Genomic DNA, 17328 nt, shown 5'->3' with positions numbered 1-17328 from the left:
GTAGCCAGGAAGTGCTTTGAAAGGCTGGTCATGGCTCACATCAACACCATTATCCCAGAAACCCTAGATCCACTCCAATTTGCATACCGCCCTAACAGATCCACAGATGTTGCAATTTCTCTTGCACTCCACACTGTCCTTTGCCACCTGGACAAAGGAACACCTATATGAGAATGCTATTCATTGACTACAGCTCAGCGTTCAACACCATAGTCCCCTCATAGCTCATCACTTAGCTAAGGACCCTGGGACTAAACACCTCCTTCTGCAACTGGATCCTGGACTTCCTAATGGGCCGCCCCCAGGTGGTAAGGGTAGGTAACAAAACAGACGCCACGCTTATCCTCAACACGGGGGCCCCTCAGGGTTGCGTGCTCAGTCCCCTCCTGTACTCCCTGTTCAACCACGACTGCATGGCCAGGCACGACTCCAACACCATCATTACGTTTGCCGATGACACAACAGTGGTAGGTCTGATCACCGACAACGACGAAACAGCGTATAGGGAGGAGGTCAGAGACCTGGCCGAGTGGTGCCAGGACAACAACCTCTCCCTCAACGTGATCAAAACAAAGGCTTGTGAACTACAGGAAAAGGAGGACCGAGCACACCCCCATTCTCATCAACTGGGCTGTAGTGGAGCAGATTGAGAGCTTCAAGTTCCTTGGTGTCCACATTACCAACAAACTAACATGGTCCAAGCACACCAAGAAAGTAATGAAGAGGGCATTTGGCATGGGTCCTCAGATCCGCAAAAGGTTCTACAGCTGCACCATCGAGAGCATCCTTACTGGCTGCATCACTGCCTGGTATGGCAACTGCTCGGCCTCCGACTACAAGGCACTACAGAGGGTAGTGTGTACAGCCCAGTACATCACTGGGGCCAAGCGTCATGCCATCCAATACCTCTATACCAGGTGGTGTCAGAGGAAGGCCCTAAAAATTGTCAGACTCCAGCCATCCTAGTCAGGGAGTGTCCTCTCTGCTACCGCACGGCAAGTGGTACCGGAGCGCCAAAGTCTAGGTCCAAGAGGCTTCTAAACAGCCTCTACCCCCAAGCCATAAGACTCCTCAACATCTAGTCAAATGGCTACCCAGATTATTTGCATTGCCCTCCCCTCTTTTACACTGCTGCTACTCTCTGTTATTATCTATGCATAGTAACTTTAATAACTCTGCCTACATGCACATATTACCTCAATTATTTCGAATAAACCGGTTTCCCTGCACATTGACTCTGTACCGGTACCCCCTGTATATAGCCTATTTTACTGCTGTAATTCTTTTTTTTTTAAAGAAATAGCGCCCCTTGTGTGCAACGATGATATGAAAATATGGATACCGCCCAACCCTAGAATAAACCCTCTGACTTCGCTACGTTGATGTCAGAAGAGGGATGACCATTGGTTGCAGCCATCGAGAACAAGTTAAAAGGGTTCAGCGGGAGAAACATACAAGGGTAGTCTTCGACAGCAAATCCCCAACACAGGTGCACGATCAAAGAACCTAAAGTTAGAGTGAAATGTGGGACGGGGACAATCTTTCGTAAGACAAGGGCAGGCAGTGTATACACTTATGAGTACAACAGGTATGGTGTTGGACTGACAGTAGCAGTGACTTGGGTTCAAGTCACGGCTGGGGCAACTCATCCGAACATACCACATTACATTTACGGCAGTATGCAAATCTTTTCTTTGCCCTAGAGAGGTTTTAACACACGTTGATTAAACATTAACACACATCACTTGCGGTACTGTTTTGGAAGCCTAAGGACCGTGTCTTTAAGGGCATCGGGAGCAGGCCTGGGCCTAAAGACTTATTTATACATGGCTAAATACATGGCTAAATAAATAATTATTTATATATGACTAAATGTTTAATAGTAACCAGATCATTGTAGACCTTTGTCATCTGTATCTGCTAAATCAAGGATTTAGAAGAACATTTTACCAGAAGTAGCCTACAAGGTTTTATCTTAATTTCTCTATGAAAAGTCACAGAGTGCACAGATTGTGCACAATGAGTTCAATTTGATTATAGTATCCACATTTTATTGTTGATTGCTAGACAGTTGCAGGTATCCCTTTACTTCACTTTCACAAGTCCCTTTCGTTAGCCACAAGAGCAAGTGTCAATCATCTTCTGACACCAATGCAGCAACCACCGGGGATGACCCTTGCTAAAGCTTTCTTGGGAGATAGTACCCAACCATCTGACCATTTCAGTACTTAAAAAGGCAGCCCTTAACAGTTCATGTACACGTTTGAAATGTTGTGCTTGTATAAAGTGCTGTCAGATTAGCCTACCCAGGAAAATGTTGATCTGCCTCCTCCACATGATTGGTGCACTGATACCCACCTGTTGAAATGGGCATTCAGCATGTGGTGTAACAGACAAAACCTTTTGCAACGGAATCCGACTAATGAATACACCCCAGGCAGCTAGCCTAGCGGTTAGAGCATTGGGCAAGTAACTGAAAAGTTGCTGGATCAAATCCCCAAGCTAACAAGGTAAAAATATGTAATTCTGCACCTGAACAAATCAAATCAAGGCAGTGACCCACTGTTCCCCGTAGGCCGTCATTGTAAATAAGAATGTGTTCTTGCCTAATTAAATAAAGGTTTTAAAAAAAATAAGTTTGCTCCCGTTTTGTGTGTGTGGCAAGCTGTGGCCTGAACAATATCGTTGTGACCATTTGAAATAGCAAAACTAGTGCAGCACACCATACTGTAATCGCAACGTCATCAGCTGGGGTGAATTAATTAAGGAAAACCGTTTACTATTTAAGAACCAAACAGAGCAAAACGACAGATCATGTAAAACAAATTCAGGTAGATCCCTCCCCGTTTCATTTGCTTCCGTTTAAGAAACGTTTTGCAACATAATTGGCAGAATTAATAGCCCTACCGTGTCTGTTGAATTCAACGTTGCCCACCGTTCTGTCATACTGAACGCACCCCTGGTCAGCTGCGGTGCTTCCATACAGTTTTCAGACCATTGGTGGGAGATGCTCAAGAGCTCACGCCGGTGACAGTTCCGGGTTTTACAAATCACTGTCAGAGTGTTTGTGTAGCCGACCATGGCTGTTGTTATGGAGCACCCATTTAAACAGCTTCCAGCCGATAAACAAGTGGAAACTAGATAATTCTTGGAGTCGGTGTCATATCTTCTGCCATTATTTGGTAAGTAGTTTGCAAACTCAGATTTTAGCTTGCTATATTCTAGCCATTGATCATGACTCCGTTCCCTTATATTACACATAAGAGTCATTTGACGAAGGCGTCTTCTGTAGGGCGAGTTTTGTTAAAAGCCACGCGGCAGTTGGTTAAAACTTCTCTAGGGTAGGGGGCAGCATTTTCACGTTTGGATGAAAAACATACCCAAATTCAACTGCCAGTTACTCATCGCCAGGAGATAAGATATGCATATTACTAGTAGATTTGGATATAAAACACTCTGAAGTTTCTAAAACTGTTTGAATCATGTCTGTGAGTATAATAGAACTTATTTAGCAGGCAAAACCCAGAGGACAAACCATTCAGATTTTTTTTGTTGGGGGTTCCAAACTTCTTCCATTTAAGAATGATGGAGGCCACTGTGTTCTTTGGGATCTTCAATGCTGTGGAATTTTTTTCCAACCTTTCCCAGATCTGTGCCTCGACACAATCCTGTCTCAGGGCTCTACGGACAATTCCTTTGACCTCATGGCTTGGTTTTTGCTCTAAAATGCACTGTCAACTGTGGGACCTTATATAGACAGGTGTTTGCCTTTCCAAATCATGTCCAATCAATTTAATTTACCACAGGTGTAGAAACATCTCAAGGGTGGTCAATGGAAACAGGATGCATCTGAGCTCAATTTGAGTCTGGATACTTACGTAAATAAGTATTTCTGTTCATTTTTTAAAAATGTTTACCCCCTTTTTCGTGGTATCCAATTGTTAGTAATTACTATCTTGTCTCATCGCTACAACTCCCGTACGGGCTCGGGAGAGACGAAGGTCGAAAGCCATGCGTCCTCCGAAACACAACCCAACCAAGCCGCATTGCTTCTTAACACAGCGCGCATCCAACCCGGAAGTCAGCCGCACCAATGTGTCGGAGGAAACACCGTGCACCTGGCAACCTTGGTTAGCGCGCACCCGGACGCCACAGGAGTCGCTGGTGCGCGATGGGACAAGGATATCCCTACCGGCCAAACCCTCCCTAACTCGGACGACGCTAGGCCAATTGTGCGTCGCCCCACGGACCTCCCGGTCGCGGCCGGCTGCGACAGAGCCTGGGCGCAAATCCAGAATCTCTGGTGGCACAGCTAGCGCTGCGATGCAGTGCTCTAGACCACTGCGCCACCCGGGAGGCTCTTTCTGTATATTTTTAAGAAATTCCAAAACGGGTTTTCGCTTTGTCATTATGGAGTATTGTGTGTAGATTGAGGAACGTTTGTTTTTTTTTTAAATTTAATCCATTTTTAGAATGAGGCTGTAACTTTCCGAATGCACTATGTAAATGGCCTGTTGGAAATTGCAGTTGCTTGGCCAAATTCTCCTATTAGAAAAGGCTAAGCAAAGAATAGATTCTTACAAATTGTTGGGACATTGGAAGTCTTTAAACCGAATGTGTTTAGGTAGGTTACCATACAATAATTAGTCTACACCTTGCTATGAAGAAAACTGTGCAAAACTTTCACCCTGTAGTGTGGTGGTATTGGTCCTCTTTGAGATCTCTCCAATGTACAAATCGACCGATGATGTTATGGATATACACTGAGTGTACAAAACATTAGGAACACCTGCTCTTTCCATGACAGACTGACCAGACGAAAGCTTTGATCCCTTATTGATGTCACTCGTTAAATCCACTTCAATCAGTGAACATGAAGGGGAGGTGAAAGGTTAAAGAAGCATTTTTAAGTAAAAAAAAAATTGAGACATGGATTGTGAATGGGCACGACAAAAGATTTAAGTGCCTTTGAGCAGGGTATGGTAGTAGGTGCCAGGCTCACCGGTTTGAGTGTGTCAAGAACTGCAACGCTGATGGGTTTTTCACACATCAGTTTCCCGTGTGTATCAAGAATGGTCCACCACCCAAAGGACATCCAACCAACTTGAAACAACTGTGGGAAGCATTGGAGTCAACATGGGCCTGTGGAATGCTTTCGACACCTTGTAGTCCATGTCCTGATGAATTGAGGCTATTCTGAGGGCAAAAGGGGGTGCAACTCAAAATTAGGAAGGTGTTCCTATTTTTTTTTTTTTACACTGTATTTCCTTTTCCTGTTGCAGAGGTCTAGGGCCAATGATGGGCCTAATTTTCTTAGCTATGTGAGAGTAGATTAGAAGCTTTCACCTGGTCAGTCTGTCATGGAAAGAGTAGGTATTCCTAATGTCTTGTACACTCAGTGTATATCCATAAAATCACCTGTCTCTTTGTACCTTGGAGAGATCTCAAACAGGACTAATACCACCACACTACAGGGGGAAAGTTTTTCCCAACATATTAAAAAAAAAACTCCATTACCCCTCTCTCCTGTACTTTCTCTCTTTCTCCCTAACCTCTCTGTATTTCTTTCTTCCTAACTCCTCTCTCTTTCTTCCTAACCGCTTTCTCTTAGCTCTTGGGAATGTAGACAAAGCTGACATCTAAATTGTGCAGGATGTTACTTTTCCAGTATGGGCAAAGATGGTATTTTTAAATCTCTCTACAGACTGCCTTGGATCTATTAGCTCGAGTTAAATCTGACATTGCAGGGAGCATCACAGTAAGTAGCCTACATCAACTTTTTCATATGGTTAAAGTGCAAACGGGTAAACTTGGAACCATAAAGAAACAAACAACTTTATTACTGAACTATCCCTGTTTTAGAAAATCAAGGTGGTTTATGACAGCAACCCAGCAGGTTCAAGACCCGCCAACAAATCCTGGAGGTAGAGAATGAGCTGTATGGAGCAGGCTGGCCCAAAGTGGGAGCGACCCTGGCACTAATGTGGCTGATGAGGTCAGACAAATGTTTTATTTTTGGAGCTTGAGTCTGTAAAGCTTTAGGATGCTGTTATAATGCATTATAAGACTTGTCATGAGCATACAAACCTTTTATAACATCTCGTTAGCATCTAATAAGAGCTTGATTAAGTACCAGACATTTCAATTCAGTTCATTTCAATAGAGGAATATTTATATAGTCCTTCTTATAAGACATTATAAAGCCTCATACCTGCTTTTAACAGGTAATAAACCAATCTACCGGAAGGCTTTAAGTGTTACCGTTGAGTCTGTCTACAGCTGTACCCGCTGTCTGATATGTGATTTGTATTTTTTCTCGTTCTTTATTGACCAGGGGTCTCTGGTTTATCCAGGTCCTGCTGCAGAGTCTGGTGGATGGGGAGAAGGGACGACAACAACCCCAACCTCATCCGGATCAATTGCACCAAAGCTTGTGAGCTGGCCCTGAAGAAGTACCATGGGTGGCTAGTGCAAAAGCTCTTCAAGGTAAGCGCCTCACCATAGCATGATTGCTTTAGTTTACGGCTTTAATTACACTGCGTCTCCATTGACAGTTTATCACATTATCCGAAACTGTTATAGTTTAGCCAATTTGAAATCACTTGGTAATTAGCTGTGCTAGTGGTGGCCATCATTCAAGTGATCTCACCGTCTCTTAATCAAACAAAGTTGACTGTTAGTGTAACGGCAGCCTTCCCTCTCTTCACTAGAAGAGGAGGTGTAGCAGGGATCGGACCAAGACGCAGCGTAGCTCGTGTTCAACATGATTTTAATATTAAACGAAACTGTGAACACTTACAATTACAAAATAACAAATGTGGCTTTCCGATACAGCCCTATCTGGTGCAGAGAAAACACAGAGACAGGAAACAACCACCCACAAAATCCCAACACAAAACAAGCCACCTATATAGGATTCTCAATCAGGGACAACGATTGACAGCTGCCTCTGATTGAGAACCATATTAGGCCGAACACAGAAACAGACAAACTAGACACACAACATAGAATGCCCACCCAGCTCACGTCCTGACCAACACTAAAACAAGCACAACACACAAGAACTATGGTCAGAACGTGACAGTTAGATCTATGACAAGTCTGCCTTTTTGAACTGACTTTACTTGAATGTCTTCCACTGTAGGCAGCTGTGTTCGCAGCCCCCTACAAGGCAGATTTCCTGAGGGCACTGTCCAAGAGGTCAAGGAAAATGACTGCCGGGACAAAATACTACTATTTCCAGTAAACTTCACTGCCTTAATGATGCCATCTATGAGATGTACACCAAGATGAATGCCAAGATCTAATTCCATTGGTACATCAACGTGATTGTATTTTATAAAAGATGCCTTATTATTGATGTAATCATACAAATGTCATCTCACCTAATCATCATTTAGGAAGTCAAAACCAAATCTCTCGCGGAAACAGTCATATCACAGGAGACTAATATTTGTATAGTCAAAGCAGCGGCAAGAGATAACTGTCAAGCCGGGATGATTTGTTTTAAAAGATTGCAAAGTTTCAAGCTTCAAATAAGTGAGTCTTTTAAAGTGTTCTAAAAAATGTGTTGGAAAGGAAATGTTTTATAACCTTTACATATTAAGTGACATTGAAATCAATCCACCAAATGGTGACATTTCATTTTAGGCTGTTTCATAAATATGATTGATTGTGAATTACATTGTGATGCAGTGTTCATTATGAAAAATAAACCAGATTTATTTTGTGTAATTATAGTGGCTGAATCAAGCCATGCGAGTATAGAGATATGCCACTCTAATATTGTTAACCTAACTGTGCCTTCTGCCATTGACACAGGGGAGAGGGTGAACTCTCACTAGCTTTGTCTTTGTCCAACAGTGCAACTTTACAGGATGCCTGCCTCTTGAGTTGACCACACCCCTGTGGTTTATTGTAGAGGGTTTATCTTGAGAACCATAATGGAGCATGTGTCTTTCCTTGGTATTTCTCACTTTTACTTCGGATTGACTTTCTAATACTGATTCGGGTGCCTCCAGATGTCCTTTCCTTGCCCTATAGGAATTCCTATTTGTTTGGTGGCCTGTATGTCAAAACATGTAATAAACACTATGGAATTATGGTAAATTTCAAGCAACAATTAAATGCACTGAAAATGGATTGTTTGTCAGTGATTCCTTTCCATTTTCTGGTTATGAATTTGTAGGTATCACTTGATAGTCATGAGAAATGTGTATGAAAAGGATTCAAATGCAGTGCATAAATTATGCACGATATTATACATTATTTTAATCTTATATTGCAAATGAATATTTTTACAAAAAATTACCAGTTTGTAATTTTATATTGAATTGTGTCAGCAGAGGGAGCACCCCCCCTATCCACATCGAAGGGACAGCAGTGGAGAAGATGGAAAGTTTTAAGTTCCTGGGCATACACATCACAGACAAACTGAAATGGTCCACCCACACAGACAGTTTGGTGAAGAAGACGCAACAGCGCCTCTTCAACTTCAGGATGCTGAAGAAATTTGGCCTGTCGCCCAAAACGCTGACAAACTTTACAGATGCACAATCGAGTGTCCTGTCAGGCTGTATCACAGCCTGGTACGGAAACTGCACCGACCTCAACCGCAAGGCTCTCCAGAGGGTGGTGCGGTCTACACAACTCATCACCGGGGGCAAACTACCTGCCCTCCAAGACACCTACAGCACTCAATGTCACAGGAAGGCCAAAAGGATCATCAAGGACAACAACCACCCGAGTCACTGCCTGTTCACCCTGCTATCATCCAGAAGGTGAGGTCAGTACAGGTGCATCAAAGCTGGGACCGGGAGATTGAAAAACAGCTTCTATCTCAAGGCCATCAGACTGTTAAATAGCCATCACTAACTCAGAGAGGCTGCTGCCTACACTGAGACCCAATCACTGGACACTTTAATAAATGGATCACTAGTAACTTTAAATAATGCCACTTTAATAATGTTTACATATCTTGCATTACTCATGTCACATGTATATACTGTATTTTATACCATCTACTGCACCTTGCCTATGCCGCTCGGCCATCGCTTATCCATATACTTATATGTACATATTCTCATTCACCCCTTTAGATTTGCGTGTATTAGGTAGTTGTTAGGGAATTTTTAGATTACTTGTTAGATTTGTGTGTATTAGGTAGTTTTTGGGGAATTGTTAGATTACTTGTTAGATATTACTGCACTGTTGGAACTAGAAGCACAAGCATTTTGCTACACTCGCATTACCATCTGCTAACCATGCGTATGTGACCAATAAAATTTGATTTTGTTATTAATAATGTGTGCCCATATCAACTTTAATAACATGTTTTGTACATACTTTGTGAAATTCACTGGTGCCTGCTCAAAAACACAAGAGATTTTAGGAATTGTTGTAGGCTACACGTCTCTGGAACAACGCAGGTCAAATTCTCTTATTATCCACTTGGTGGTGCTACTGTGTTACTTTTTGGGGGTAGTCAGGATGATTTATTGCTGTATCTGTATCGGCATGTGATTAGCCAATTCATTGAATTTAGAGTAACAATAACATTAAGAAGTAAAACAAAGTGGAGTCCTCTTGTGGGAATGGCAGGCATTCCAGTTATTTTTATACTTTTCCTGCTGAAAACAATATCATAAGTATAAATACAGTAATTTACACACAAAATGTTTTGATCATAATTGTGTTTTTTAGACGTCAAGCAGTAGGCCATTCAAGGAGTTGCTGGTCTGATGTGATGTCATTGGTCTCCCCCTTGCTGTTTAGGTCGTTGTTCTCTTCAGCATTGCTTGCAGAAACAAGAAAGGCGCAACAGAGGAGAACAAAGAAAAGCGCCCCCGGTCACCTATTGAGTTTTGCCTTTTTAAAGTAAATAAGGTCAGAAATAAGGTGAAAAGGAGACTGGAGTGCCACTTTAAGAGTAGTCCCTGTACCGGTTAGTCCGGTTAGTCCCCACCCAAACACAAGCGTACCTTGTATGCGTGAAAATGGAAACCGATTGGTGGAAACCAGAGGACCGAGGCTGCTGTAGTGTACCTGGGCACACTGCTTGCGGGGCTGAATAATTATTGGACTAGGCTACACGTGAAATCAGATCACTTTTTCTCCCAAATAGTTGGAAGAAAGAAGTAGCTAGTTTAGTAGCCTACTAAAGTCGGGAGGCAGTCGATCCAAATGTTTTGTCCATAAACTTTTTTGAACTTTTCCTATTGTTAAGAATGAACAACTACACTGCACAAAAGGTCCATTGATTATAGGACAAGGTAAGCATAAAAAGTTATCTCATTTAGGGTTCACTTATTTTCAACAGAGAGTAGGCTATTTTGTGTTAAAAATGTTTTTTTTTAAGAAAAAAAATATGAAGATATTTATTCTATTGTGCCCATCTTCGCAATGACATTTCTAGAAACTATATTGTACAGTATAATAGTCGGGTTGGTGTATGTTTGAGTCCCTAGGTTAGTGATCTTTCATTGATTCTAATAGCCAACATTGAGTGGCATGTAATTATGAGTTAGGCCTATTAGCAAAATGTAATTTTTTAAGAAATCAGTGCAATTTTTCAGTCTAATTTATTTTATACAAATATTTACGCTCTTGCTGGAATATATGCCACACCATCTTTTAATTGCTTCATATTGGAAATGTTTTGTCCAAAGTTGGGCAAAGAAGCCAAATATAACAATAAGACATTGAGGTTGTGAACATCTTCTCAGCTCATTAATCTATTGTTATGATTAAACCTGACAGTCAGGCATGCATCCATGGGAATGTGAAACCGATTGTTGAGTTGGGGGCTGTTGTTGAACCAACAGTGTATCTGTTTTGGCTAAATCCCATTTTCCCACAACCATTTGCACCCGGACGGAACCCTTGCCTTCCCCAGTGGTCTGCGTCATATCCACTAAGTCAGTGTTTCCCTTTTTAATTTATTTTAATTTATTTCACCTTTATTTAACCAGGTAGGCAAGTTGAGAACAAGTTCTCATTTACAATTGCGACCTGGCCAAGATAAAGCAAAGCAGTTCGACACGTACAACAACACAGAGTTACACATGGAGTAAAACAAACATACAGTCAATAATACAGTAGACAAATAAGTCTATATACAATGTGAGCAAATGAGGTGAGATAAGGGAGGTAAAGGCAAAAAAAAAGGAAAGGCCATGGTGGCGAAGTAAATACAATATAGCAAGTAAAAACACTGGAATGGTAGATTTGCAGTGGAAGAATGTGCAAAGTAGAGATAGAAATAATTGGGTGCTAAATAAATAAATAAATACAGTAGGGGGAGAGGTAGTTGTTTGGGCTAAATTATAGATGGGCTATGTACAGGTGCAGTAATCTGTGAGCTGCTCTGACAGCTGGTGCTTAAAGCTAGTGAGGGAGATAAGTGTTTCCAGTTTCAGAGATTTTTGTAGTTCGTTCCAGTCATTGGCAGCAGAGAACTGGAAGGAGAGGCGGCCAAAGGAAGAATTGGTTTTGGGGGTGACCAGAGAGATATACCTGCTGGAGCGCGTGCTACTTGTGGGTGCTGCTATGGTGACCAGTGAGGTGAGATAAGGGGGGACTTTACCTAGCAGGGTCTTGTAGATGACCTGGAGCCAGTGGGTTTGGCGACGAGTATGAAGCGAGGGCCAGCCAACGAGAGCGTACAGGTCGCAGTGGTGGGTAGTATATGGGGCTTTGGTGACAAAACGGATGCCACTGTGATAGACTCCAATTGGAGGCTATTTTGTAAATGACATCGCCGAAGTCGAGGATCGGTAGGATGGTCAGTTTTACAAGGGTATGTTTGGCAACATGAGTGAAGGATGCTTTGTTGCGAAATAGGAAGCCAATTCTAGATTTAACTTTGGATTGGAGATGTTTGATGTGAGTCTGGAAGGAGAGTTTACAGTCTAACCAAACACCTAGGTAGTTGTAGTTGTCCACATATTCCAAGTCAGAACCGTCCAGAGTAGTGATGTTGGACGGGAGGGCAGGTGCAGGCAGCGATCGGTTGAAGAGCATGCATTTAGTTTTACTTGTATTTAAGAGCAATTGGAGGCCACGGAAGGAGAGTTGTGTGGCATTGAAGCTCGTCTGGAGGGTTGTTAACACAGTGTCCAAAGAAGGGCCAGAAGTATACAGAATGGTGTTGTCTGCGTAGAGGTGGATCAGAGACTCACCAGCAGCAAGAGCGACATCATTGATGTAAACAGAGAAGAGAGTCGGTCCAAGAATTGAACCCTGTGGCACCCCCATAGAGACTGCCAGAGGCCCGGACAACAGGCCCTCCGATTTGACACACTGCACTCTATCAGAGAAGTAGTTGGTGAACCAGGCGAGGCAATCATTTGAGAAACCAAGATTATCGAGTCTGCCGATGAGGATGTGGTGATTGACAGAGTCGAAAGCCTTGGCCAGGTCAATGAATATGGCTGCACAGTATTGTTTCTTATCAATGGCGGTTAAGATATTGTTTAGGCCCTTAAGCATGGCTGAGGTGCACCCATGACCAGCTCTGAAACTAGATTGCATAGCGGAGAAGGTATGGTGGTATTCGAAATGGTCGGTAATCTGTTTGTTGACTTAGCTTTCGAAGACCTTAGAAAGGCAGGGTAGGATAGATATAGGTCTGTAGCAGTTTGGGTCAAGAGTGTCCCCCCCCTTTGAAGAGGGGGATGACCGCAGCTGCTTTCCAATCTTTGGGAATCTCAGACGACACGAAAGAGAGGTTGAACAGGCTAGTAATAGGGGTTGCAACAATTTCGGCAGATAATTTTAGAAAGAAAGGTTCCACATTGTCTAGCCCGGCTGATTTGTAGGGGTCCAGATTTTGCAGCACTTTCAGAACATCAGCTGACTGGATTTGGGAGGAGAAATGGGGAAGGCTTGTGCGAGTTGCTGTCGGGGGTGCAGTGCTGTTGACCGGGGTAGGGGTAGCCGTAGAAAAATGCTTATTGAAATTCTCAATTATAGTGGATTTATTGGTGGTGACAGTGTTTCCTATCCTCAGTGCAGTGGGCAGCTGGGAGGAGGTGTTCTTATTCTCCATGGACTTTACAGTGTCCCAGAAACTTTTTGAGTTTGTGTTGCAGGAAGCAAATTTCTGCTTGAAAAAGCTAGCCTTGGCTTTTCTAACTGCCTGTGTATATTGGTTTCTAGCTTCCCTGAAAAGTTGCATATCATGGGGGCTGTTCGATGCTAATGCAGAACGCCATAGGATGTTTTTGTGTTGGTTAAGTGCAGTCAGGTCTGGAGAGAACCAAGGGCTATATCTGTTCCTGGTTCTAACTTTCTTGAATGGGGCATGCTTATTTAAGATGGTGAGGAAGGCATTTAAAAAAAATAACCAGGCATCCTCTACTGACGGGATGAGGTCAATATCCTTCCAGGATACCCCGGCCAGGTCGATTAGAAAGGTTTGCTCGCTGAAGTGTTTCCGGGAGCGTTTGACAGTGATGAGTGGAGGTAATTTGACTGCTGACCCATTACGGATGCGGGCAATGAGGCAGTGATCGCTGAGATCTTGGTTGAAAACAGCAGAGGTCTATTTAGAGGGCAAGTTAGTTAGGATGATATCTATGAGGGTGCCCGTGATTACGGCTTTGGGGTGGTACCTGGTAGGTTCATTGATAATTTGTGTGAGATTGAGTGCATCACGCTTAGATTGTAGGATGGCTGGGGTGTTAAGCATGTTCCAGTTTAGGTCGCCTAGCAGCATGAGCTCTGAAGATAGATGGGGGGCAATCAGTTCACATATGGTGTCCAGAGCACAGCTGGGGGCAGAGGGTGGTCTATAGCAGGCGGCAACGGTGAGAGACTTGTTTATAGAGAGGTGGATTTTTAAAAGTAGAAGTTCAAATTGTTTGGATACAGACCTGGATAGTAGGACAGAACTCTGCAGGCTATCTCTGCAGTAGATTGCAACACCGCCCCCTTTGGCCGGTTACAGAAGTCATCAAAAGAGAGAGCCTGGGGAATAGGAGTGGAGCTAGGCACTGCAGTGCCTGGATTCACCTCTACATCACCAGAGGAACAGAGGAGGAGTAGGATAAGGGTACGGCTTAAAGCTATGAGAATTGTTTGTCTAGAACGTCCGGAACAGAGAGTAAAAGGAGGTTTCTGGGGGCGATAAAATAGCTTCAAGGTATAATGTACAGACAAAGGTATGCTAGGATGTGAATCCAGTGGAGGTAAACCTAGGTATTGAGTGATGATGAGAGAGATATTGTCTCTAGAAACATAATTGAAACCAGGTGATGTCATCACATGTGTGGGTGGTGGAACTGAAAGGTTGGATAAGGTATAATGAGAAGGGCTACTCCCCAGTACTCTGCCCTGAACTTAGTCACTGCCACTAGCCGGTGTGGAGGATGAATCAGAATTAGTTGGGTAACATAGATAAGATGTTTTATTTGCATAATATGCTTATGTGAGATACTTGTCATTAGAATGTTTCCCTTTGGACTATACTGTCGGCAGTTGTATTTTCCTTTCTCCTCTAGGGAAAAGTCACTTGGGGCCCAGAGAGGGGAGAGGTCAGGCTTGTCTTTTACGTGTCTGGTAATATGCAGAATATCAGAAAGGGAGAGGTCAGAATGGAACATTGTCTTCATATGTGAATGTATCTGTTAAACCATGTGAAGGGATGGCGTGATTAAGGGGGAACCAATTATCTCTTGGCTCCACAATGTCTGTACGCCAATCACTCTCTCCTTTTCCCATTGGGGGGAGGAGTATGGCAGTGTCTGGAACCATTGTATGTCCCCTCTGATGTTGCACTTATCTTGAGATAGTATATGACTTAGAGGCTCACTCCCCTCAGTGAGCTTGTACAGGAGTGGGGTGTACTTGAGATGGGAGTATCTAGAGTTGACAATTGATATACAGTATGCCATTGGATGAGGTAATGTTTTGGTACTATGAAGTACCAGGAATGAGATTAGAACCTCGTCTGAGACCAAACTGAACGATAATTTATAGCTAATGCCATCTGGCTATGGGATACTCCTCTCTCAAGTAAAAGTCTTTCTTTGTGAACTGTTCCTAAGATCTGTGGTTCGTCATGTAAGTTGAGAAGGGTGTATCTTGGCTATAAAAGATCTTGGTATTCATTTGTAGGCACTCTCAGAATTCATTATAGACACTGAATTGATCTAAGAGTCAAATGGCTATGGTGAAGCTCATATAATTAAAGATGAAGTTTAAGTATAACTCTGACTGTTGTGTGGTTTGTAACTCTCCTCATTTGGTAATACAGGAAATTGCCACGACACTGGCTACCACCTGGTTACTCAACCCTGCACCGTAGAGGCTGCTGCCCTATGTACATAGACATGGAACACTGGTCACTTTAATAATGTTTACATATTGTTTTACCTATAAAAGGCCCCCGAGTGGCGCAGAAGTCTAAGGCACTGCATCTCAGTTCCTGAGATGTCATTACAGACCCTGGTTCGATTCCAGACTGTATCACAACCGGCCGTGATTGGGAGTCCCACGCTGGGCACACAATTGGCCCAGCGTCATCCGGGTTAGGGTTTGGCCGGGGTAGGCCATCATTGTAAATAAGAATTTGTTCTTAGCTGACTTGCCTAGTTAAATAAAGGTAAAATATATATATATATATATACAAAAATTAATATGTACAGTTGAAGTCAGAAGTTTACATACACCTTAGCCAAATACATTTAAACTCAGTTTTTCACAATTCCTGAAATTTAATCCTCGTTAAAATTCCCTGTTTTAGGTCAGTTAGGATCACCACTTTATTTTAAGAATGTGAAATGTCAGAATAATAGTAGAGAGAATGATTTATTTCAGCTTTTATTTCTATCATCACATTACAAGTGGGTCAGAAGTTTACATACACTTAATTAGTATTTGGCAGCATTGCCTTTAAATTGTTTAACTTGGGTCAAACGTTTCAGGTAGTCTTCCACAAGCGTCCATCAATAAGTTGGGTGAATTTTGGCCCATTTCCTACTATGGATATAGGTGTGTCCTTTACTTTGGCAGTTACCTGTATAACACTGTTATTAAAAGACATGCCTAGACAAGGTGACTACATTCTAAAGAATCCAGAATGAGTGTGTGTGTGTGTGTGTGTGTGTGTGTGTGTGTGTGTGTGTGTGTGTGTGTGTGTGTGTGTGTGTCAACTGTTTGAGCAATACAGTGCTCAGTATTTACAGATTATGTTCCCAGGCTGCAAATGGGTGACTGGTGTACTTCCTGTGCCATCAATGTTGCCCACAAGATGAGTAGGATGCAAGAGCTCTACCAACACACCTGGGCTGCAGTGCACAGTGTTTGACCAGGGCCCTTGGGGTATAATCCCTGTAGTGCACTATATAGGGAATAGTGTGTCATTTCGGACATAGCCCTGGTTACTTCAGGATTAGGGCTACACACAGGAGAGTCACTTTTAGACATACATTTTCTCAGTCTCTTATCTCAGCTGTGGTCAAAGACTTATTTTATTCAAGTGACTGTTTTAGTGTAATTAGTGATAGTTGTTCAGGGTTGTGTTCATGAAGAACCAGATGGAAAAAAACAGACTGAAACAGGGAGTGACTAACTGGACCTTCTTGTTTTCTGCGGCAAACAAATTCAGCTAATGTGCTCTAATGTTCACAACCCAGGTCATTCACAGTTGAGTGAGACCAAATGCAAGGGATATGTTTGGTTCACTGTTTCTCCCCCATGTATTTGACCTATGACCTGGGTGGAGTTATAACCTGCATGTTTTACTGTGATGTATTTTAGGGCCGCTCCACTGCCACTCTATTGAGAAGGTATCACGTCGCCATGACAGAGAAGGACACATCTTCCTTTGCTGTGACCAAAGCTGCCCTGTCCTCGGGCTCAGAGAAGGGAGGAGGAGGTGGAATTGGAGAGGGACAGCCTGATGCCAGTAGTTCCAACTCTGATCTATCGGCACTGGCCAACCTGTTTGAGAGTGAGGGGGGCTCCCAGTCAACTCCGGACCTGCCCCAGGACCCTGCTCAGAATCTAGCCCGACCAGGCCAGCTGCAGCCAGGGGACGGCCGACAGAACCTCCGCATGAAGTTCCACGGTGCCTTTAAGAAGGGCATCTCCAACCCCATGGACTTGCTGGAGTCTACCATCTATGAGTCACCAGTGGTGACCGGCCCCAAGAAAGCCCCCATGGACTCAATCTTTGAATATGGTACCTACAGTCACCACAACAACAAGAAGCAAGGCAGGAAGAAGCTCCTACGAGGGTGAGGAGGTACTTGTTATGGTGTCCACAGGGGTTCATGAGTTCATGCAGAGGCATAGATTGTTAAACAACATGTAGAGTTAGGAGAA

General features: G+C 43.2%; 1 protein-coding gene and 1 pseudogene across 1 annotated transcript in view; both read left to right on the top strand.

The window, feature by feature from the left end:
- The first annotated feature begins 1266 nt into the window (after nt 1-1266).
- On the top strand, nt 1267-8235 carry LOC129853191 (glycolipid transfer protein-like; annotated as a pseudogene).
- A 1583-nt stretch (nt 8236-9818) lies between these two features.
- LOC129853190 (transient receptor potential cation channel subfamily V member 4-like) overlaps nt 9819-17328 on the top strand; it is a 29721-nt gene continuing 22211 nt past the window's right edge. The window contains exons 1-2 of the mRNA XM_055918944.1: nt 9819-10271; nt 16762-17240. Of these exons, the coding sequence (XP_055774919.1) occupies nt 16804-17240 (437 nt within the window). The 5' untranslated portion in view covers nt 9819-10271; nt 16762-16803. The remainder of the gene's footprint in view (nt 10272-16761; nt 17241-17328) is intronic.

Source organism: Salvelinus fontinalis, chromosome 4, assembly GCF_029448725.1.
Source record: "Salvelinus fontinalis isolate EN_2023a chromosome 4, ASM2944872v1, whole genome shotgun sequence".
In the NCBI taxonomy this organism is placed as follows: domain Eukaryota; kingdom Metazoa; phylum Chordata; class Actinopteri; order Salmoniformes; family Salmonidae; genus Salvelinus; species Salvelinus fontinalis.
Note: the sequence above shows the minus strand (reverse complement) of the source record. Positions and strands in the feature narration are given on the sequence as shown.